Raw genomic sequence first — 23060 nt, 5'->3', positions numbered from 1 at the left:
CAAGTCAGCGTGAGCAAAAGACTCACTGTCACGGGTTGCTACATCACTCGCTCTCTCCTTCACTGGTGTGCCATGGGAAGAGTATGTTGGATTAAGTCTCAGTCGGTAAACACACACTCATGCTTCAACTTTGCTTGAAGGAAACACCTTACCTTCATACCTGGTGTTAAGTTGCACATAATATGTGCAGGAACGGCCACGTTTTTAGAATAAAATGCATAGCACGGGCACTGATACATCCATTTTAAAGCAAATTATTGCACCTTTATCGTTGCCACATTCCTAGCAACATAAGCTGCCTCGCAACAACGCACAGCTGCTCCGGCGTGGAATATTCATTAAATGAATTCATAACGTTTTTTTATCTTGGCACCCTGCCCACCGCACATTTTCATGCCAAGATAAATTGCTTAGTCATTTGTTCTTTATGTGTCTTAATGGCTTTAAGAAAAGAACTTCATATAAGGGCCTTTTTACTTGTTACAGCCATACAGATTTCCAGCATGTCTTGGGCTCTCTCTTAGGCTGGCTTTGTTAGGAAGGAGTTGGGCGTCTCTTGTGCCATCAACTCACAAATTTGTTTCCTGGCTATTCCTGATACTTTGGCCCAATACTGAATAGCAATCCTAGACTGAGGAGACAGGGATGCGGAGGCAAAAGCAGAGGAGGACATTTTAGGAGTAACGGGCCTCGAGGAAGAGGAGACTGTTGTAATTATTGGGGACAACCAGGTCATTGCAGAGGGGAACACGCAGTGCGACTAAAGGGCTTCCCAACAGGACCACTCAGCCCTGTGGTGCAATCCTTCCCTTTTGTGCAGTCACGAACGACTACAAAGTTTTCCCCTTCTTCTAATGAGAATCCAGTCTTAAAACCTTTTAATTAACGAACATAATTACCCCTAATTGATACAGGAGCAGCTTTTTTTCTTAATGCAGTAGTTTTATTTATCCAGGCTCTCAATACCTTTTTTTTGCATTTACTTGGGGAAGATACAGCTAACATAGGCAAGGCTCCCTCAGGGCTTTGCTGCATCCTCCACTAGTTTTCTAAAATTATAGTAAAAAATTAGCAGGATGTCGTGTTTTAAAAAAAAAATGGATCTGTTTTGATACGCTATGTTGATGATTTATTTATGGCCAAGGAATTGTGTATAGCTGACACCGGTACCTTAGCTTTCACGTAAGTTACCATTTCTTTATCAGTGTAAAATATCTGGGTTGCATTTTCCAGCAGGAGAAGTGGCGTTACTGCCGGGTCAGGTGTGACATCAGCCCCCCTCAGGAGGCTGGCACAGACACACCAGAGAGAGGCCCAAGGGCAAATAATAAACGAATAAACCTTGTCGGCTCCGACGAGTACCGATAACAAACCGCAGCCCCTCGCCCCCGGGACCCACTCCAAACCTCAGGAGCCTCGCCCCCGGAACCACTCTCCGCCCTGCCTCCCTCACGGCGCCCAGCCCACCCTCCTTCTTCCGCTGCGGCGAGGCCACTGGCTGCTTCCCCGTACCGCCGGTTGCGGCAGCCCGCCCGCCGCCCGCCTTCCCTCACGGCCGGGCGCGCGGCGCGGCTGTTGCGACAGGTGGGGCGCGCGCGGCCGCTGCGCCTTACGGCGGGCCGTCGCCCTGGTGACGGGGTGTTGGGCCCGGTCCTGTTGGACGGGGCGTGAGGCCCCGGTCCCTTCAGCCCGCCCCGTCCTAGCGGAGCTCCCCCCATCCCCGGCCTCCCGCAGGGGGAAAGCTGCGGCCATGGAGAAGTACCAAGTGCTGGGCCTCGTGGGGGAAGGTAGCTACGGGATGGTGACCAAGTGCCGAAACAAGGAGAGCGGGCAGATCGTCGCCGTCAAGAAGTTCCTGGAAAGCGAGGACGACGCGGTGGTGAGGAAGATCGCCGTGAGGGAGATCAAACTGCTGAAGGTGAGCAAGGGGCTGTGAGGGCAGCGGGCCTGCGTTTTCCAGCAAAGTCGGACCAAACCAATGGCTTTTTGATGGCTTTGTGTTTAAATTCGTAGCTCCTCGTACAGCTGGGAGACGTTTATGTTACAGTGTAACGTCTGCCGTGAGCCGGTGCACCGAGGTGGTTGATGCAGAGTGTGACCTTTTTATTTTGAAGCTCCTGTAGTGACTACTGTAGCAACCTGCCCCGCTGCGGACAGGGGGGACGATGCAGCTCAGCATGGGTGTTCCCTGGGGAGGGAGAGCAGCTGTGTGCGGGTCCAGGCTCTGCTCTGCTCGAGGTGCTTCTTCACCTCGTATTTTGAATCCTAGTCAGGTGTTTAAATACCTTCATGAAGGCAAATGTCTCCTTCGAGCAGAGTAGTAATCTTCATAGCTGTGGTTTGAGTTTTTCTTGTGGCAAAGGTGTTAGTTGTTTGGATCTGATGGGTGTGGGTATCTACCTGTAGGGAGTTGATGGGTTCTTGGGAGGAAACTGCGCCTTGAGAGTCCTTAATAGTCCTTTCAGGTGTTTATCCAATGAAGTTATAGGATAGGTGTAAAATTAAGCAGTTGAGTCAGTTTTGAAAAGGAAACACAGTTACTTCTGACCACAATTTACACAGTATAACTAGCAAAGTCCAAACCAAAAGAGACTTGATTAGGCCGTGTTTGTATTTCCATGAGCAACCATGGTGGATTCATTTAGCCTTTGAGTTGTAGCCTTGCAGAGCTGCTTTTCCCTTTGGCTGGGTGCTGTGCTGGATTCGCCTGGCTAAACCTGACTTGATTAGTATCTAGTGTGTTTATGTGCCCTGTATTCAGCAGCGAAAGGTATGAGGAAGGGAACCACAGGTCTCCATTCCCTCCCAGTGGTAATTGTGTCCCCCTGCATTGTGTACCAAATTTGAGTACCTTGCTGCTGTGAATTTGCTGAAAATGGGAGAAATACTGAACTTCTAAAACCTGCAGGTGAATAGTGACCTGAATGTGTGACAGTGTGCCTAACCAGACTGGGTACTGGTGTTATCTGATATGGAAGAATGCTTCTAGGAAAGTTTTACTTTATTTTATTAATGGTAGGCTTATTTATTTAATTTCCTGGCAGGCTTGTACTGCCAGAGAGAGGCTGGAGGAGGACAGGTATCGAATTCCCTGAACCTTATCAATCGATGGCTAGCCCCTAGGCTGAAGCCAGCTGGCATAAGGTCCTTTGCTGTTTGAGTGCATGATTTGCCTGGTATTGATTGTGGATGCTTTATACTCACCTAAATGGCCAGTCATACTTCAGCCTGCTGGCTTCTTATCGGTGGTGTTACGTGGTGTAGCCTCTTTGTGTGGCTTGGTTTGTTAAAGGTACTTCTCTTCATGGGCTGTAGATACTCTGTCTGGGAAAATACCCAGGAACTTTAGATAAACGGGGTTTTGTGTCTGTGTGCTTTTCAGTGTTTTGTCTGCTTCCTCTCTTGGATTTGTTCTGCCTATAGAAGCTTTTGCACGTTCCTAACCTGTTTCACTGCCAGTTGTTTGTGCTGCGTTCCTTCATGAACAGGATGGCAGCTATTCAGGGTGACGTGCCAGGACATGCGTCCCTTGTTCTGCTTGCTCTTTTGACCGCCTCCAGTCCCTGTGTTTCCCACCATAACCTCTAACAGTAGTTGCAGCATTTCCCTTGTTCCCTTGTCCTGCAGGCGGTATGCACAGGACAGTGCTTGTCCCTGTGCGTGGTCACACATGGTAGTTTTAAGAGTTGGGACACGAGTGGTGTGTCTGATGAAGAAATGAAGGAAAGTCTTATTGTGGTGGGAATGCATCTAGGCTTTTCCTCTGACGTGGGGTGTTCTGGAGTGGGAATATGTGCAAGCCTGCCTCCCTCCTCTTGGCTGCCATGAGTGTCTCTGCAGGTCTGCCAGACTATAGTCCCTGTGCTGTGAAGGAAAAAAGTGAACTCTGCCATCACTGTAAGAGCCACAGAGCCTTAGAATTAATAGAAATGCATGTGCTGGAGCTTGAGACACATACAGCAGCTCCAAGCATTGTTCCCTCAAACTCTTTTAAAGCGGATCTGTGTGAGCCTGGATCATACCTGATCTGTTGACCAGGCTCACTTACTTACTGAGTCAAAGCATGTAGCACCTCCCAGGTGCACTGGGAATTAACTTGTTTTCATGAGTAAATAGGAACTTAGCAAGGGGAACATTTCCATATATAGCTCAATAAATGTGGCCTCTCATGGTGAAAATAAATTCTTAGAGATTTTGTGTTTTTGTAGTTTCTTCACTTGCATGCTCCCTGTGAAACTAGAGGTGGTTTTGGGTTTGGTTTGGTTGTGCTTTTTTTTCTTTTCTCCTATTCCAGAGTTTGGGCAGAAATTTCATCGTGGCTGAAACCAGCAAAACCTCTTCAGTTCTCCTGTGTTGGGAAGAAATTATTCTTGAGACAAGAGCTTTTTTCTAATTGATCGTCTTTTTTTAAAATCTGTACTTTTCAGACCTTTTAAGAAATCTGGGTCTTTGACAGACCCAGGTGCAGGTTGGCTGCCACTCCCTCTGGACTGGCAGAGCATTTCCCCTACAAGTCCCTGTGCTGTGCAGTCCTTTTGCATCTTCCTTGGTTGCAATCCCTGGGCTATGGTGCTGCCTTCAGGCAGCCTCCAATGATATTTCCCTGCTAGGCTCCGAGCTAATAAATAACTGCTCATTGTAGCATGGTTTGTTTTGTTAAAGTGGTGTGCGATAAACCAGTGTTACAAATGTGTAATGAATTCGAGGTGGATTCTTGACTGGTCAGAATGTGATGATGAAATAACTAGAAAATATGGCAGCTTTTTTTTTTTTTCATTTAAGTTGCAGATTTTTTCATCTAAACTATCTTCAGCTTTCCCTTCTGCATAATATTGGAAAAAAACATATCTTCAAATCCTTGGCTGGTCAATTTTCATTCTGAATCCACTAGACACAGTTTAATAGAAGCTCTTTAATTGTTAATACTATTATAGGTAAGAATGATGAACTTTCCTTTTATCCATTCAATATGCTTGTATTTTGGCACATGTTAGTTATTGTAAATGGGTATAAGATGGCAGTGCCAACAGAAATGCTTTGGGTTTGGGAGGAGCTTAAAAGAAAAGTCTTCTATTGGCCTTATGAGAAAAAATTAAGATCCACTGAGTAGTTGGTGATGAACTGTCAGCTAGGTAGAACAGAGAGGTGTTGCAGCTGCTTTTGTTCTTCTTTTAAATTGGGATGTAAGAGATTTTTAAAAAGAGAACCTAGAGAAAGGTATGACAGAGAAGAAGAGTAAAACTTCCTGGAAATACGGGAGAAAAGAGATGAATCAGCTTGGGGTTGTTGGGGGAGGCAAAAAGTTTTCTTAAAATGAAACACAGAGAGCTGTCTTCAGCAATCCTTTGAATCATGTCTGGAAGGGGTAGCTAGCGTTGCTCCTTGTGCCCTGCCCTGAGGGAGCAGGCAGGGTAGCACAGTGTTACTTGGTCACCTTGATGAGGATTTCTCCTAAAGGAGTTTGAGTCACAGATACAGCCCAATGTTACACTGGAACAAGCTGTGTTTATTGCTGCTTGAGCTGTTTGTAAGCAGAACCAGGCAACTAGCAAGGAGTCTCTGCAGCTCACCAGTCATGGTTAAATACCCTGTTGTTGTTCTTGTCGTGGTCAGAGACATGTTTGGCAGCATGCTGAACTTTCTAGTACAAACAGTCCTGCTTTGTCTTTCCTGCTAGCTTGGGGACCTCTGGATTTTCTTTTGCCGTGGCAAGTCTTTCTGGGAGATGTTGTTAGATGCCTGCTGTCTCTCACATGTTAACCTCATGCTCCTCTGGAATTCTTTTTGACTTCCTCCCCATTTCTCTCATGTGGAACATAAGCTTGCTCTAAAGGTTGTCAAGATCAGAGCATGAGTTAGTGTCACCTCTTATGTGAGGAGAGCACTGTGAGAAGCAGAACACATGAGATTTTTCCAACAACAGAACAGTGTATTTTGAGCATCATCATTAAGAAGAAATGTCCTTAGTCAGTGTTTTATTTTTAGGTTATAAAAAGAAGTGTCTCCATATATGAGGTGGTAGAAATCCTCCAGATAATGTTAATAAAATTGGCAAAATAAAACCTATTCTAAAATGTTAGTGTGCTGATTTTAAGAATAAATGAATGTAAGTGCCATGACAAGAAGAGCGTTCCAGGGCAGTGCACCGACTGGGTTGCAGTTAAAAGTATCTGGTCTTAGTTTACCTGTTACATGCTGTCAAACTCTCATAAAATATTTCCTGTTTTATAACAGCAACTCAGGCATGAGAATCTCGTGAACCTGCTGGAAGTGTGTAAAAAGAAGAAACGGTGGTATCTGGTGTTTGAATTTGTGGATCACACGGTGCTTGATGACCTTGAGGCGTTTCCAAATGGACTAGACTACAGCAGGGTTCGGAAATACTTATTCCAGATTATGAGAGGAATAGCATTTTGTCACAGTCATAATGTAAGTATGCACAAGAAGTCAGCTCTGCAGTTAATCTTGAATGAATAGATACAGAAGCGTATATTTCTGATGTATGTTAAGACAGAGAAATAAAGCTTTGGCTGAAATGGAAGAGGCAGGGCAGAAGGGCCAGACTGAATTTCGTATGAAATGTCAGAGCTTGATGTCAGCTAATTCAGTAGTCTGTCTCTGATTGATTTGTGAGAGTGTTTCAAAGGAAGGGACCAGAAGTCCATGGGCATCTAATACTTGGTGGCACCTTGTTACAAGTTGACTTGCCTTGCAGAGGGAGATAGTCTCATTTTCAAAAGTTTGATTGTGATAGAGTCTGTGTAAACATGCAGGCTTGCTTTTTCTCTTCAATATTTTTAGGTTTTTGTTCTCAACCGATTTCTAACAGGTTTGCCAATTTAATCCTAATTGTATAACTATATATATAAACACATGCATTTATTTATTTTTATGTTTGGGAAACTGTGTATCTTATGAATTCTTAAAATACTCTTGTACCGGGTCTGGCTGAGCCAGAATTGGTTTTCCCCTGTAGCAGCCCTCATGGTGCTGTGTTTTATGTTGGGAGCTGGCAGGGTGTTGATAGCACACTGGTGTTGTGGCTACTGCTGAGTAGTGCTTACACAGCACCAAGGCTCTTTCTGACATTTCCCCCCCCACAGTGGGACGGGGTGGGCAAGATCTTGGGAGGGGACACAACCAGGACAGCTGACCCGAACTGACCAAAGGGATATTCCATACCATATGACGTCTGCTCAGTATAAAGCTGGGAGAAAGGAGGAAGGGGTGGGGGTCACCCTTGGTCCTCTGAGGCAACCACTACGCGTATTGGAGCCCTGCTTCCTGAGAAGGCCCGACATCGCCTGTTAATGGGAAGTAGAGAATAAATCTGTTTTCTTTTTTTTGCTTCCGCGCACGGACCTTTGCTTCGCTTTGCTTATATTAAAACTGCTGTTGTTTTACCCACAAGGGTTGGTTTTGTTGGTTTTTTTTCCTGTCTTATTTTCTTTCTCCTCTTTGCCCTGTTGACAAAAAAAGGGGAAGGGGGGGGAAGTGATAGAGCGACTTGGTGGGTACCTGGCATTTAGCCAAGGTCAAACCACCACAACTCTTCACATTTAACTTGTAGGACATGCCCATGGCCCTTGTAATACTTACAGCTTTTAAACTTGTCGCGGCCAGATTCTCAAGCATAATAAATTGTGCCTGTTGAAATAGCTATAGTAAATACAGCCACAGAACATATGTGGAGAGATACATAAAGTAAGCGCTTCTGTGTGCAAAAAATTAGAGGTTCTGTGCTCACCTGTACACATGAGTCAGCACTTGTTCATTGACTGTGTGCACATAGCTGTCTTTTACAGACTTCTTATGTTTCCCATGCCTGCAAAAATGTAATTTTCTACCTGGATGTGAGAAAGTTACTATTTTTGGTGAGCCAGTCAATTTACTTTGTAGAAACAGGGAATTTTATTTGTTTTGACTTGCTCTTCTCTGTGCAGGTAATACATCGGGACATTAAGCCAGAGAACATACTAGTTTCCCAGTCGGGAGTTGTAAAACTATGTGACTTCGGATTTGCCCGTACCTTAGCAGCTTCTGGGGAAGCTTACACGGACTATGTGGCAACCCGATGGTACAGAGCTCCAGAGCTGCTGGTGGGAGATAGCAAGTATGGCAAGTAAGACTGGCATGAGAGACTGCAAAAGAGTTGTGGGCTTGTGGGACGTATGGAGGGGGGTGCTCTGGTTTTTGGGGAGGCAGGGGACTATCGCTTGGCAAACACGTGAAAGGGATGCTGTTCAGCATTCCCTGGTTATTCACTTGTAAAGGTTTAAGCTTTCCTCTTCTCTGTCCCACTCTGCAGCTAACTACTGCTGGTGCTAGGCTTTCCTGGCTCGAAAGGCAAGGAGAGCCCTCAGCACTCCTGGTCTGTTGTCTAGAGGAGCTTTTCAGTTGCCATGCTAGTACTGGGGGAGGCTATGATAGACCTCACTCCTCTGCAGCTGAAGTCATGGAGGGAAGGCAGAAAAATCCCTCCAAACAATTCTGGACAGACCTTTCGGGAGGGAGGAGGTGGGATGAATGAGATTTTTCTTACTGGGAATCCCCAGTGCCACAAAGCCAAGTCAGAACTTAAACTGTTATTCACAGGTCTGTTAGTACAATTGTGCAGCTTTATGTATGTCCCTGTATTACTTAAACTTAATATTCAGTAAATGTACCTGAAGAGCGGAGGCTTGTAGAAAGAGTAGCTGCTTACCTTTGTGCTCTCTAAAGTGCAAGATTCTACTCATGTGTTGTGTTGTATTAGTATTTTTAAAGCATTGGGTTTTGGAACCTGATTTTGCATCTGTCAGGCTTCTGCTAGCACTTGCCTGCTTCAAGAGCTGAATCCTTGCCATTCATCAGAGCACTTGTAAGCTTGGAAAACAGCTGTCTTGCTGTTTAGGGGGGCAAAGCTGCCCTCAGGGCTTGTAACCTGCTGAAGACAGGCTGCGTGCACTGGCCTGGCTCAGCCTTTAGATCAAAGACACAAATGAAGCTGTGCTGAGCTGGGGTGTTGTTTGTTGGGTTTTTTTTCCAGGGCTGTTGATGTGTGGGCTGTTGGTGCTCTGATAACAGAAATGCTTACAGGAGAGCCCCTCTTCCCTGGAGATTCGGACATTGACCAGCTCTACCATATCACCAAGTGCCTGGGTAAGAACAGCCTGTCAGGCTCCTAGTGCCTACTTAATAATGAAGGGGTCAAATACATTTTGACGGAGGGAGGAGGGTGTGGGGAGAAGGGCTGTGGTGTGTGCTTTGCTATTTCTGTACTCTTAGTGCCTTCTACAAAGGGGGAGCTAGGAGCTTGTGAGTACAGCACCAATTCACAGTGCATAGGTGGAAAGAGAACGGGGTGGACTGTAGCCCTTACAGTAGTGCTGAAGCAGTATTTCAGCCTCTCAAATGTTTCACGGGACTGTTCTGTTTCTTCCATGTGGTTACTTTGCATGATTCTAGGTAATTTAATTCCAAGACACCAAGAGTTATTCTATAAAAATCCCCTCTTTGCTGGTATGAGGTTGCCTGAAGTGAAGGAGGCTGAATCTCTGGACAAACGATATCCCAAGCTCTCTGCTTCAGTGCTAGATTTAGCCAAGGTAATTAATTAACTGATTGTTCACTATGAATGTTTTTCTGTTTACTTGTCCTTCACCTTGGGGAGCTGAATACAGCCTACAGAGAAGGCTGGGGCTGTTAAACTAGCTTTCTCTCAACTATCCATGCAATGAGGAACTGCTTGGGTTGGTAGCTTAGTGAGGACTGCAAGGATACGACAGCTACTGTCCTTGGTGACAGGGGAGACTAAGCCGCTCATCTTCAGAGCAAAATGGTCACTGCATGTCCTCCAGGGAGGATTGGTAGTGTATTGTGCCCCACTAATTAAGTCTTCCAAGGAGATTTGAAAGATGAAGGAGGGCTTGTGTGTTGAAAGCGTCCCCCGTACACCTCACTGCATCCCTTGATCTTTTGAAAGGTCTTCCAACAAGCTTTGCCCCTCATCTGCTACTTAAGTGGATGCTTTGTAGATAATACACAGCCCCCTTACTTCCTTCTCACTAGCAGAGCTGTGTGGGTGTAGTGTTTTCTGCCAGCCCTCCCCCTACCTGCTGGTGGAGGCACTGCAAGCAAGTAGGCTTGGATGGGATGGCATCCAAACGTGTCCTTTGCCCTTGGAGCTGTGTCTGCTGTGTGGGAGTTAGGAAGCCTACAACTTTGAAATAGATTCTGAAGAATCCTTCCAGGGAGTGTTTTCTGTACTTTCACACATTCATCTGGAGCACCAATATGTTGGGTAACTAAAACAACCTTAAAACCCCATGGTTGTATTTGAAATGCCTAAGGACCAAAACAGATTCTAAAGCCTTAGCCAAACAAATGTAACTGAAAACGAGGGACATGTACAGAGAGCAGAGTGATCTCTCTGTATGACAGGTATTCCCTAGGCAGTGAGTCTTTGTGAGCATTAGTAATTGGGATGGAAACAGCCAGCAAAGATTAAATTTTTCTGTTGGTGTCTCTTGGGCTCACCTCAGTATAACAGGCCCTAGAAGGGGGAGTTTTGAGGCTTTTTTTCTTGACATCATTCAGAAATGCTAAAGTCTTTTTTTCATTTCTAATGTATTTGCCTTCTAATGTTTATGTTGATTTGACAGAAGTGTTTGCAGATTGATCCAGACAAAAGACCATCCTGTGCTGAACTCTTGCAGTGCGATTTCTTTAACAAAGATGGATTTGCTGAAAGGTAAACAGTTCAATTCTTGCTCAAAGCAGGCTAATATTAGAAGGAAGTTAAGCAGTTGCACTTGAAGATTGCATGTTGGATTTGCAGAGCTGACAGCTGCTGAATGCCTTGGTTTTGTTTGGTTTCAGCCTTCCTGGAAGTAGGAGAACAGTTGAAAGGGAGCACGTTGCAGCAGCATGTTTGTCTCATTACCTTGTCATGACCTTAATTCATCAGTGTGCACACCCAGTGTCATGCTGTATTGGGTAGTATAGTCTCACACTGTATTCGCTGTCTGCATCTGCACCAGACTGAGATATAAACACCTTTATTGATGTAATGTGAAAAGCATGTACTTGTAAGATTTTATTTATTTTAATGGATACATCATATTTGGCTGGCTTCTCGTTAGTTGAAAAGGCATGATGTGTTTGATTACTTAAAAGGCTATAGGAGCCTGGGCTGAACACCAATTGATCATGACACTGAGATTAACGGAAGCCTGCCTTTTTTCTTTTCTTTTTTCCTCCTTATATGGAATGTAGATTTGCTCAGGAGCTTAAATTAAAGATTCAGAAAGAGTCCAGAGACCATCAATTACCGAAAAAATCAAAAATCAGCAAAAGGGACAAAGATATTTTAGAAGAAAGAAAAATGCTTGGTGTCCAGGTTGGTCCATCTTTGTTTTTCAAACCTGTATTTTTTTTTTCATGTTTTAAAATCACTATATAAGTATGTGCAGCAATTTAAGTTCATAGAAAAAATATAAGCACGGTTGTCTATTTAATTTTCTTAAAAAAGGTTAGGTAAGCGTGATGTGCCAGTGAAGCTCACCTTTGGAGGCCACTGTGAGTCTAAACAGCACTGAAGACCTTGGCGCCCGATGCAGGGCAGTATGTTAGGCCTGTGCCCCCACAGCTCTGACACTTGGTGCAATACAGCCCACTGGCTGTTGTGTAGAAGTTCTGTGCCTTTGATTCTGGCTCTTCAGCTGCTACAGGGTTGCTCTAGTGCTTGTCTTGGCAGTCTGCAGGTGGTTGTTTGGCCAGTCCCTTGCAGGTAAACTACATTGTGATGAAGTTACTGGCAAACACGGAGCTGAAGGGAGAATCGGTTGGGAAGTGTAAGTCATGTTAAATCACAAACACATGGTTGTATGCTGCTGTTTAACCTGTGTTAAAGCCCTGTCTCCAAAATTACATATTTTGCTTTCAATCAGACACTAAGATGTATAGGCTTCAGAGTGACTTTGAGGTGACATTGAGCTCAGTTCTTATTTCATATCTTCAGAAGTGACACAGGATATGACTGTTCTTAATCATTTCCAATCCCACTCTAAGGTGACTTATTTACAGAGGGTGCTGGAACCCTGACAAGTCTCCTCCCATTTGATGGAAAACAAATTTTCTACTAAAACCAATACCATCTCCACCAGATCCTTGCAGAATCATGCAGGTTTAGGCTTCTGACTTTTTTTTCCTGCACGTACTGCTCTAAGCTACTTTTTCAACATGACTGTAAGAGAAAGACGATGCTTATCTTCCCAAACAGGATCTCAGCATTGACCCAAAGAGCAGAGATGCAAAGCTATTAAAGGCGAAGCACTCTAAAGCTGATGCAGAGAAAGCAGACCGATCCTCCAACCTGAGCTCCCTCTTCGACAGTGCAATCAACCCATTTAAAATAAGCCCTCAAACCAGCCTGAAAGATTCCAGCAGCAGCTTGGACTATGCCAGGAATGCAGGCATAGTTATCCCGCCCATCAACCAGAACTTTTCTCCCACTATGGTTGGGATGGGTCCTGTGCCTGGGAACCTTAATTACAGGTATGGGAGCAGAGCTAGAAGAGCTTGTATCCATCATCCCTGTTGTCAAGGAACTGTAATGTCCCGAGAGAGAAGCAGGGTGATGATGTGGGAAGGCAGGATGGGGCTAGGAACAGCTCTTGGGTGGAGGATTGTGTATGGATCAGAAAGGCCAGCTTCACCTTGAGCAGCTGTGCGTGTCCACACAGGCAGAGGGTCCCTGTGTTTCTGCATGGGGCAAAGCTCTGCTAAACAGCAGCAGTTTGCCAGCTGCTGTGACACTGGCCTTTCTTTGACTCATGATTTGTCCTTTGGACCAAGCTTCTCTGTTAACTGAGCTCAGGAAGGATATTCTCCCTGAGCCTTCTTTCTAAGCATTTAATGACTGTTTCTGGATGTCTTGCATTTGTTGTTTTTATATTCACTACGTTACCCCAGTTAATACAAAGTTTGGGGCATTTTTGATTACAGGGTTGATGAAAAGAGTAAAAAATACTTGAACCCATTTCTAAAGCAACGGAAGCATTCTCCAGCAGGCCATTACAGTGTAAGCTTGACATCGGTAAGTCATCTGTCTTTCCCCCTTGGCAAAGCAAAAATAAATTCTGAACTCAAGTATGTGTTTTATTGTCAAGAATCCCATCTGTTGCAGCCTTCACCATAACTCCCAACTAGAAATATTATTTTCTTTACCCCTTTTTTCCTACAGGTGTGTGATCTGTCATTTTTTTTATGAAACATATTTTGTTTCAGAAGGCAATTTTAAATGAGGGGAGCAGTGCAACACAGGATGTCTGTGAGACATGAAATATATCCATGGCCTCCTGCCTAGCCAGGAAAAGTAGACGATCTGTGCTGTGCTACTGAAGCAGAATTGAGGATTTGGATTTAACATGGTCAGGGCCTTATTTAGTCATGTCATAAATGCATTAAAAATTGATAATGAAAACAAGTGAAATGGAAAGCTTTCCACTGCGCTCACTACCTAGGCAATATTTTTTCCACACCAACAGGAACATTTGCCTTTTTACAGATAGCTAATTCGAGCCGTTCTCCAAGTGTTGTATTTTGTCTCTCTGAAAGCAGTCTCACTTAGATGATTGGGGTTTTTTGCTGTGCCTGTTCCATAATTTATACTGTATAAATGACACTTGTGCAGAATGGATTCCTTCACACACATCAGAGTCTTTTCTTTTACTCTTGTGCAAGTTCCAACTACAGCGGAACATTGCTGTGTTGATTCATTTTTAAGCTTGAAAGTAGCTTTGTTTTTTCTATATTTTCACGAGCTGGTGCTTATGCTCTTGATTACAGGTTACTAATGAAAAAAACATCCTTCACGCAAATAGGAACAAATGGGAATTCTCCAGAACAGATGTGCGTTTGCCAGAACTAAATCATCTCCCTGAACTGAGAGGAGTGGAAGGTATGAGCTTTGATGTCCTCTAAATAAAACGTGGATACTAAATAAGTGGCATGAAGCAGCTTACATTAAAACAATCAGCTCTTGCTTCCTTAACTTGCATTGGTTGTGTTTTGCAGCTTGGCATCCCCGATTTCTGAAAAAGGAAAATAAAACAGTTTCAGAGTCCCGTGTCCCCTCCCTTGCTGCTATTGACCTCCATAACCCAAGTCTGGCCTCACAGCAGGTAACAAAGCAATATAATGCTTCGTGCTGCTCTGTATTTGTTTGGTTCAGGACTTTCTAAACAGCATGACCCACAAATTTCCTGTGTGACTCTTAACAGAAGCAGAACTTGCTTTGGTTTCTTAACTGTCTAAATAAAAGGACCTGAGGCCTTACGCTGGGGGCAAAGAGAAAGGTCATGGATGAAACGTGGGGCTCTATTTGTGTCTCTGAGGTTAGCTAAATACTAGATTCAGACAACATGAATTGTTTGTGTTTCAGCTGGCTGGATCAAGGTGGAAGTAAGCCTGATTTACCAGAGTTGAAGAAAGACCATGAGGGACACAAGTTTTGAGGAGACCTGTTCTGGCTGTGTTAGATGTTGAGGGGCTGGGTGAACTAGGGAGGGAAAAAGCATAGGAGCCAGGCATAGGGAGAGAAGGGGAAAACTTGCAACTCTCTTTAAAGATTAGTTCCTCAGTAATATTGAGGTAAGTAATTCCACAGGCAGTCACTTTGGCTACCTTGCTTCCAGATGAGATTTGGCAGACTATATGGGGAGAGAAGTGTTTTTGAAGTCTGACTTGATCAAAGAACAGATTTGTTTTAACTTATATGTTGGCATTGCATGTGTCCCTAGAAGGCAGCTTTTGATTGTTCTATTTATTCTACTACACTTGGAAATTGACCCTCTCTCTTTTTTCTTTCCCAATTTACAGTTGTCAGGGACCTTGATGCCTGATGCATCAGAAGCCAGCTTCCCTAGAGTTGAGCACTAGCCTTATGGAGAAGATCACACCTGCCTGTGAAGGGTAGGCTTTAATTTCTGCAGTGTAGCCTTCTGGTGGCTTTAATTTCTGCTGTGCAGTCTTCTGGTGTCTTTCAAATGGATAGTTTCATGAACACTTACCTGGTTGGGAGGTGCAGTGGGAAAATCCTTTTACACTTCACATTCTCGGTTAGGCCACCTAGCTATGACAGACTTCTTACTGAGGGCAGCGCGCAGCTTTCTTTACAGATACTGAAGTTTGCTGTGGCAGCTGAATTGTTTTCCTGAGCTAAGGTGCTGAAAATTAAGCAGCTCATGAAGTTGGGGGTTGAGCAAGCTGATAGAATAACAGAAAGGGGAAACTGGCTGCCTTCACATGAGGAGTGGAAAAAATGGGTTATATGTACAGCACTGTCAAGTGTATCACAGAAATGGACTTTCTTGCAAGAAGGGAGAAAAGCGTTTGTGGGGGCTTGTCAAGCTTAACATTAGGGAAAATTTTTAGTAACTATGTCATGCAATCTAAATTTACTTAATGGAGCTGTTGATACCTCAGTGCTCTCCCAGCACAAGAGAGGAGTGGGAGAGAAGGAGGCTTAGGAAAAGTCCTGGCTCTGTGGTTGACTTGTAGCCTTAAGACTGAAGTACTAAGTTTCAACTCCACCACTCTATTTGCACCTTCACTTAGCCTTGCATCTTAGTATTCTAGATTGTTTAAAGCTGAGGCTTTTAAATGTGGTTTTAATAGTTTCTTGTCCATTGAAAGACATGGAGTTCTCTAAGCAATATTGTCTGAAAGAAAACTCATATAAAAAATTGTGTGGTTTTGTTTGTTGTTTTGCTTTTTTCTATTGGGGTATTGTTACCTCTTGCTGCTCAACATCTTCCAGGGAGTCTGCTGTATGTCTTGGAGTTTGTCTCATCCTCTTGAAACTGAGAACTCCAGTCTTATCTGAGGGCTTTTACTGTCACGATCACCCCTCTTTCCTCACTGAGGCTTCCCACCTTCCAGAGGGAGCAGAAGTTGGGAAGAATAAAGAGGGAAGGAGACAAGGTGCTCTGGAAGGGTCTTCAGAGGCTGTGCTTCAAAATGTTAATCGGCTCTATTGGAACCTTGTGTCCTGCATAGATGGGCTTTACGCAATGTTCTGGGTACGCTGGTGCTGCCAGCCTGGATGTGACCACGTACCACCCCCTCTGGGGATTCTCCTTGTGGCCGCAGGGACCACCGGGCACTGCAGCCTCCCTCCTCTCTGACTCGGTGTTAGTTACAGATAGCCATGCGCGGGGTCGTGGCAGTACTGTTAACATGCAGGTGCAAACTGTGCATCTTCATTTCTTCTTTTGGGCTCTGGTGTTTCCTTTTTGAGGAGAGGGAGCAACTGCTGACTCTGAAATCTCTGCACCAATGTCGCACATGCTCTTAATCTATATGAGTGGATTTGTCACTCACTTATATTCATGTGATGTGATGGCTTAATGCTACTAGGGAGAAAGAAGAAAAACCATTGAGATGGGAAGCAATCCTGATAATAGAAGTGGGGCAAAAATAAACCTTACTAAAGTTGTCTCATCTGTGAAGCACAGAGGTGTAAGTGCACAGCTTTAGCAACATAAGGTTGATAATGAATCACAATAAAGGAAGCATATGATCAGTGACTACCTCTGTGGTTTTGCTAGCCTGTCCATAACATCATTCTGCTTTTCTCCTCTTGATGCAGGTGGCTGAAACAGTGGGAACAATCTGCCTGAGTTTCCAGGTGCTAAAGCTGCAAAGTCTCTGCAGGAGGGAGGAGGATCCCTTACTCTCTTGTTAGCGCAGCAGACTGCCATGGGAGGTGGCTCAGGTCCAGTCCAAGGACAAGCTCGCACTGCCCTTGCTGCTGGATTTCTTGCATCCAAAACAGCTCCTGAAATGTTGACTTTCTGGCTTAGGGCCAGGTCTCGTCTGAGGTTGCTCAGGGGAAAATAGTGGTTATTGGTGTGTGACAAGGGCAGAAGGTGGTTTGGAGGGTTTTGAAGGAAGTTGGGCCTTCTTTTATCTAACTGCTGCCCTCTTGAGGGTTTTCTTTTTAAAGAAATGGTGAAGAAAGTAGATAGCTGCCAAATTTGCCATGTTTTCGTGGGCTACCTAATCTGTATTGGAAAGCACCTTTGCCTTGACAAAAATGTCAGTGAAGAAAATGTTTGTGCAAGAAACACCACGTTTAAATGTGTCAATGTTTCCAACTGTTCCTCTGAAACCCTTGCTAACGCTCAGCAGCACGTGCGACCTTGTGTTAAGTTCCCTTTCCTTCCATGCTTTCATCCCCCAGTCTTTGGGTGGTTGTCTTTCGGGTGTTTCACTGGGCCTGTTGTCTGGCTGTGCTGGGTGAATGTCTGGCTGCTGTTAATGATGAAGGAGGAATATCAGTTTAAAATCCTGAGCTGTGTAGCAAGTGGCAAGGACTTAAGTCATCAGTCCTTCAGGTCCCTGGGGGAATGGGACGTGTAAGTGTGAAACTTGACAGTGGCTTGTGGGGAAAGATGGCATTGCTTGGGACTGTTCCGAGACCATTTTTTCTTAACTGCCCTCACATTGGCTGTAGTCGATGGTGACCCTGCATTGCTCACAACTGTCCAGCAGCTCAAGGCTGCTGTCACAGCTCACACCCCTGTACAGTGGAGTTAATTTTGGAACTTGTCTTTCCACAAAGTACGCCCTTTCCCAGCGATGTGTCATGGCAGAATACAGTATGAATGTCATTGTATTTACAGCTTTGTGGCTATGCTGTGTTTTGACATGTACATTAAAATTTGTAAATAAAAGGGTATTCAGATTCCAAATTTCTTGGTACTAGTGTGTGCTTACAAATTAAGATACAATGCACTTAGTCTTCCCTGGACTTGGTGTTACATCTGCTCACTTGCATTGGTGGTATTACCTGTATTGAAAAAATAGGACTTCTGAATGTTTTTATTTAACATTGACATCATGTTTCTTGCAACCATGTACAAGCACAGGTTCCTAATGTCCCTCTCAGCAGCATCCGGACAACACGTAGCCAACCGTGCTCACCCAGTGTGCCCTTTACCTTCCCAGCCCGGCTGGCCTACGGGCGATAGCACTGTTACGTTCCCAGTGCCCTGCTTTTCCTTTGCCACTAACTATGAACCACTCCAGGGTAGCCCCATTGTACCCGTAGCAAATGTTCCCAGCTGGCCACAGCAGTCACTTAGCTAGCCGTGGGCAGATGAACCAAGTTACTTGCCTAAAACTGACCTACTGGGAAATCACCACGGCCCCAGTGGATGGAGCAGCCCCCAGCGGGGACCAGGTCCCTCTCCCAGCACCAGCACCAAGATGCTCAGCTGCAGCACCTGTGGGTGGCGGGGTCCTTGTCTCGGAAACGGCAAACACCTCCTCCTGGAAAACCTCCTGTGCTGCGTCAGGCAGCCGTGATTTTTGGTTTTGTTATTTGGGGAGGGGAAAGTTTTAGGGAATGGGGGGGGGAGGGAAGGTTTGAGGGGAGAGGAGGGGAAAAAGGTTTCAGGAGAAGGGGGAAGAAAGGTTTTTTTTGGGGGTGGGGGGAAGAAATGTTGGGCGGTGAGGTAATTCGAAAGCGCGTAGTGGCACTGTTACCCGCTGCCGCCGCTGCTGCCAGCAGCCCGGTGCTCGGCGACGCGGCGCCGGTGGAGGCGGCGGGGCGGAAGCGGAAGCGGCGGGGCCAGCGGACCGGGCCGGGCGAGGCGGGGGCGGCCATGGCGGCGGGCGGGGAGGAGGGCTGCGAGCACTACCGGCGAGGCTGCCTGCTGCGGGTGAGATGGTGGCGGGGCGCGGGGGGGGCGGGCGGCGGGAGTTGCCGACGGCGGGCGCTGAGCGTGTGCCGTGCCGTTCTCAGGCGCCGTGTTGCGGGAAGCTGTACGCCTGCCGGCTGTGCCACGATGGCGCCGAGGGGCACCGGCTGGACCGTTTCCGCGTTGCCGAGGTGCAGTGCACCCGCTGCCGCCTCCTGCAGAAGGTGGGTCCGGTAGGGTGGTCGGAGGGCGCCGCCATTTTGGGGGGGGCGCGCCGCCATGTTGCGTGGGGGGCCGTCCGCGCACTGAACGGCTGTCTCCCCGCTTCTCTCTTCCCCGGTGCGGCGGCAGGCCCAGCAGCGCTGCGAGGGCTGCCACAGCCTCTTCGGCGAGTATTACTGCGGCATCTGCCACCTCTTCGACCGCGACAAGAAGCAGTACCACTGCGCCGAGTGCGGCATCTGCAGGTGCGTGACGGGCGCGCGGCCCCGCGGCCCCGGCCTGCCCCCCTCGGGCGGGGCGGGACCGAATGGGGGGAACCGGCCGTGGCTGATGCTTTTCTCTTCAGGATTGGTCCAAAGGAAGACTTTTTCCACTGTTCAAAATGCAATTTATGCCTAAGCTTGAGTCTTCGAGGAAAGCACAAGGTAAGAACATACCGCTTAACTCCGTGTCTTAAAAAAAACCAGCCAAACCATCCTTGAAAATGAAAGCTGATAGTGCCTCGTCTCCATCCAAGGCCGTACAGACAGGCGGAGCGGCAGGTTGCCTTTCTCTTAAGTGCACCTAACAGCAACACAGAGTGCTTCTGGGCTGGTGTTGCTCGCAGTTAAAGCTATAGGAAATAAACATCTTGGTCTCCTTCTCTCCTTTCAAAAGTTGATTGCAGATCTGACAGCATGTCAGTCAGAGCCCCTGTTCCTTCTGCAGTATAGGAAAAGCTAGACCGCTTCCTGGTGCGGGGGTTCTGGGAGTCCTTTTCTTATGTATGTTTTGAAGCTGTTTGTTTTTTAATATGCTAAGCCACCTGTTAATTCTCAGAACTTCAAACCTAAATGCAAGCAGTAATGTTTCATCTTCTCTTACCATTCTAAAGGAATTTGAGAATTTAGAAAAATGCAGGTATCCATACAGTCGAATAACCTTTTTTTTTCTGTCTTTGCGAAGTGTATTGAAAATGTCTCCAGGCAGGACTGTCCAATATGTTTGGAGGTGAGCTGCTTTTCATTTCTTGGACTTGTGTGTGGCTGTGGTTTTGACAGTGTTTGATTTAACTTTCTTGTCTTTTGTCTGCTACTTGCCCTGAAACAGGATATTCACACATCTCGTGTTGGAGCTCATGTTCTGCCATGTGGTCACCTTCTTCACAGGTAAAGCATTGCAGATACTTGAGAATGGGGAATAGCTGTTGCCTTGTGTGTGGTGTTTATTCAGTGGCACTACAAGCCTCGTTAGTCTGTAACAGCTTTTTACAGCTGGTTTTTAAGGGACTTGAACAGTAGGGGATAGTCTGTTTCATCAGGAAATACTTTTTTTAGAAAGGTTGGCTTCCTTCCACAGTAAATTTTGGCGGTGGTGGAGGGACCTGCATACTGTTCATTCTAAATTTTCTCATGCTGAATTTCCTTCTGTTGCTACTTAAATTTCAAGAATCCCATAGAGAAGCCTCCCCTTGGTGCAGAAAACAGTTGCACAATGGTTTTAAGAGGTTGATGGCAGCACATCAGTTAAGTTTTAGACAGCCCCCCACAAGACAATGGACTGCTCTGTTGCACTAAAATACCTGCCAGCTTTATTGGGATTTTCAGATGATGTGATATATAGCACTGGGTGCCTTTGGAAGAATAATTACCACATTTCCCTTCCATTTTCCCTTTCTGCTTCTGTTTTGTGTTATAGATGCAGGTTTTTGTTACTCCGTTGACCCCTGCTTTTACCCCTGTTGTCTCTGTGTTTGATATAGGTCTCCACAGATGGAATCTTCCTTCAACTTTTGTCCCATCTTAGACTTACCTTGTGATGTATCACACTATTTTTTCAGCAAACTTGAACCACACAGTCCTTGTCGTAGTGTTGAGACTGTTCCCTTGTGTTAAGTTGGAAGACCTTAGAATGGAATCAAACATGCTTCATCTCTGGATTTTTGCCTCAGTACCCAGTGATTTTGCTAGGAAGCTTTCTTCTTGCTTGGACTCAGGATGTTTTTTAATTTCTGGTTTGGGGATAGCTGTGCGCCTTTTCCCTTTGTTCAGTCCAAATGTGTTACCAGTCAGTAATTGCATTCTTCTCACTGAACTTTTCATTGTGTTTTCAGAACATGTTACGAGGACATGCTAAAGGAGTAAGTATTTCTAAGCATCTCTTCTCTTAATACTGTTGTAGTCCAGATAAGATGTGAAGATCGTGATGCCAATCCTGTAACCAGTAACTTAAAGCCAACTCCTAAAGGGAAAGGGGTCTTTTAATTTCCAGTTCTGTGCAAGAACTTTTTGATTCGTGGTGTTTCTCTTTGACTGATATGATATGAAACTTGTCCTTTTGAGTAGACTTGTTTCATGGCCCTACTCCATCTTCTGATTTAGACTTTTTTTTCCTTTCTGCCAGAGGTTACAGGTGTCCTTTGTGCATGCACTCAGCTTTAGATATGACAAGGTACTGGCGTCAGCTGGATGACGAGGTAGCGCAGACTCCTATGCCCACAGAGTATCAGAACATGATGGTGGAGGTAAGAGATGAGACACCGATGTCTTGTTCTTGGCAGATCTGTGCCTTTGCATTACCGGCAGTAGAGGGCACTAGGAACTTGTCCTGGATCAGAAGTTAACCTAATAGTTAGGGAGTGATGAAGAAATGTTTGTTGTGTGTTGGCTTACAGTATTCACAGACTAGGTTTATAAACACACTAAAAAACCCCACCCCCCACCTGCACTCCAAACAGAAACCAACCCCAAAACCACAACCTCTTAGCGTTGTAGTATCACACAGCACGGGAATGGCTTGGTCTTTGGAAGTATCTCACTTTCTCCAGTAGCGTTAGGTGCTGTCATTGCAAAAAGCAGGAACATTTGTTTTTTAACAGCTTGGAGCTTCATGTTCCAGACTACACATGATGGGTTTTCTGCAAAAATATTCAGCTACTGATTTGTGCAGGGCTAGCATGTAGAGACTACTTCTGTTTTCTTTCTGTTGCTTTGCGTTAACACAGAACTGTGAAGCTGGTTGCTGTTTGCATGTAAGACTGTATTAAACAGTGCTGGTCATTAATGTTCTAGTTGCATCGCTTAAGGTTTAGACAACCCATCCTACCAACTCCTGGAGTCGGGATATTTGGAAAAAATCTCTTTATTGCATGTTCTGAGAAGAAGGCTCACTTGTCTGTCTTGCACAGCAGACTGGCTAATGTTGCTAGCTGCTGTCAGTCTGCTGTCGTTTTCACTTGAGGGTTTCTCTGGTGGTTTCCTCCTACACCAAGAGACGAAGCCAGAGTGTGTCTGTCTCTGACTTATGCAGGGAGTCACCTTGTCATACTAGAAGTAAATTCTCTGTGATTATACAGTGCGATCTGAGTAGTTACAAATGGAAAAGTTAAATCAGCTGTCTTCAAAAGGAAGATATTTTCTGCTCTGTCCCCTGATGGCAAAGCAGTCCTGTGGTTGCTAGAGGCATGGTTGTAGTATATTGTTAGGTGTCCTGCTGGTGCTAAAGCCCTTCTCTCTCTCTTTTCTGTGAGTGTAGATCCTCTGCAATGACTGCAATGCCCGGTCTACAGTGCAGTTCCATCTCCTAGGCATGAAGTGCAAAAACTGTGAATCGTACAATACCGCCCAAGATGGAAGATGCCGGCTGCCTTTGGAGGAGCAGTGACCAAGATACCTGCTGCATTCAGCTGGGCAAGAAAAACTGCCATGGAAGAGACTATTTAAAAAAAAGAAACACTTGTCAGTAAAATTTTTTTTCCGAAGAGATCATGGCACCAATGAAATGGTTACAAGATATAATTAATGCTGGTGCAAAGGAGTTTTGCTAATTGTGCCCCCCCTCCCTAGTAGCTGGGGCACAGCGCAGTGTGATGTCCGTCAAAGGTTAGTTTCTGGAGAGAACCATACCCTTTAGAAGAGCCATTTACTCTCTCAGAGAAGAGACAGCCTAGAAGAATAACTAATGAGATGCAAAATGAGAAATGCTCAGCAGCTGACACAGCAGAAGATGTTTTGGGGCAGCTGAAGGTTGTGAGCATAGCAGGAGGTGGAGGTACAGCTATGCTGGTTGCAGCTGTAGGGGAAAATTCATAGCTTTGAGAGCAGCCTTTTTACATAAAGCTGACATCTGCAAAGTTTTTATGCTAGTATGTTTTGTTCCTTGTAAATGACG

General features: G+C 45.5%; 2 protein-coding genes across 3 annotated transcripts; both read left to right on the top strand.

The window, feature by feature from the left end:
* The first annotated feature begins 1027 nt into the window (after positions 1–1027).
* On the top strand, positions 1028–17738 carry CDKL2 (cyclin dependent kinase like 2). 2 transcript variants are annotated; one of them, XM_074867099.1, is made up of 13 exons: positions 1028–1918; positions 6235–6429; positions 7944–8122; positions 9029–9141; positions 9448–9587; positions 10644–10732; positions 11257–11380; positions 12263–12537; positions 12988–13078; positions 13831–13942; positions 14059–14165; positions 14863–14955; positions 16634–17738. In XM_074867099.1, exons 1-12 carry the CDS (start codon positions 1751–1753, stop codon positions 14920–14922), a joined length of 1653 nt encoding a protein of 550 aa, XP_074723200.1. In that variant the 5' UTR covers positions 1028–1750; the 3' UTR covers positions 14923–14955; positions 16634–17738. The 2 variants fall into 2 exon arrangements, with proteins under 2 accessions (XP_074723200.1, XP_074723201.1); XM_074867100.1 differs by lacking the exon at positions 1028–1918 and adding an exon at positions 4506–4934.
* Positions 17739–18586: 848 nt separating this feature from the next.
* Positions 18587–22749, top strand: RCHY1 (ring finger and CHY zinc finger domain containing 1). The gene is made up of 9 exons (XM_074867098.1): positions 18587–18710; positions 18794–18913; positions 19041–19156; positions 19258–19336; positions 19857–19901; positions 20001–20059; positions 21004–21030; positions 21294–21414; positions 22425–22749. The coding sequence occupies exons 1-9, from the start codon at positions 18654–18656 to the stop codon at positions 22551–22553; spliced, it is 753 nt and encodes a 250-aa protein (XP_074723199.1). The 5' UTR covers positions 18587–18653; the 3' UTR covers positions 22554–22749.
* The last annotated feature ends 311 nt before the right edge of the window (positions 22750–23060 follow it).

This window comes from Strix uralensis, chromosome 4 (assembly GCF_047716275.1).
Source record: "Strix uralensis isolate ZFMK-TIS-50842 chromosome 4, bStrUra1, whole genome shotgun sequence".
NCBI lineage: Eukaryota > Metazoa > Chordata > Aves > Strigiformes > Strigidae > Strix > Strix uralensis.
Note: the sequence above shows the minus strand (reverse complement) of the source record. Positions and strands in the feature narration are given on the sequence as shown.

Bases quoted from the DNA above. Each gene is read 5' to 3' on its own strand.
- CDKL2 (XM_074867099.1), top strand. From the start codon at position 1,751: ATGGAGAAGTACCAAGTGCTGGGCCTCGTGGGGGAAGGTAGCTACGGG. The intron at 12,538-12,987 runs GTATGGGAGCAG...TTTTGATTACAG, and splicing joins CCTGGGAACCTTAATTACAG to GGTTGATGAAAAGAGTAAAA. The intron at 13,943-14,058 runs GTATGAGCTTTG...TGTGTTTTGCAG, and splicing joins TGAACTGAGAGGAGTGGAAG to CTTGGCATCCCCGATTTCTG.
- RCHY1 (XM_074867098.1), top strand. From the start codon at position 18,654: ATGGCGGCGGGCGGGGAGGAGGGCTGCGAGCACTACCGGCGAGGCTGC. The intron at 18,914-19,040 runs GTGGGTCCGGTA...GTGCGGCGGCAG, and splicing joins GCTGCCGCCTCCTGCAGAAG to GCCCAGCAGCGCTGCGAGGG. The intron at 21,031-21,293 runs GTAAGTATTTCT...CCTTTCTGCCAG, and splicing joins TACGAGGACATGCTAAAGGA to AGGTTACAGGTGTCCTTTGT.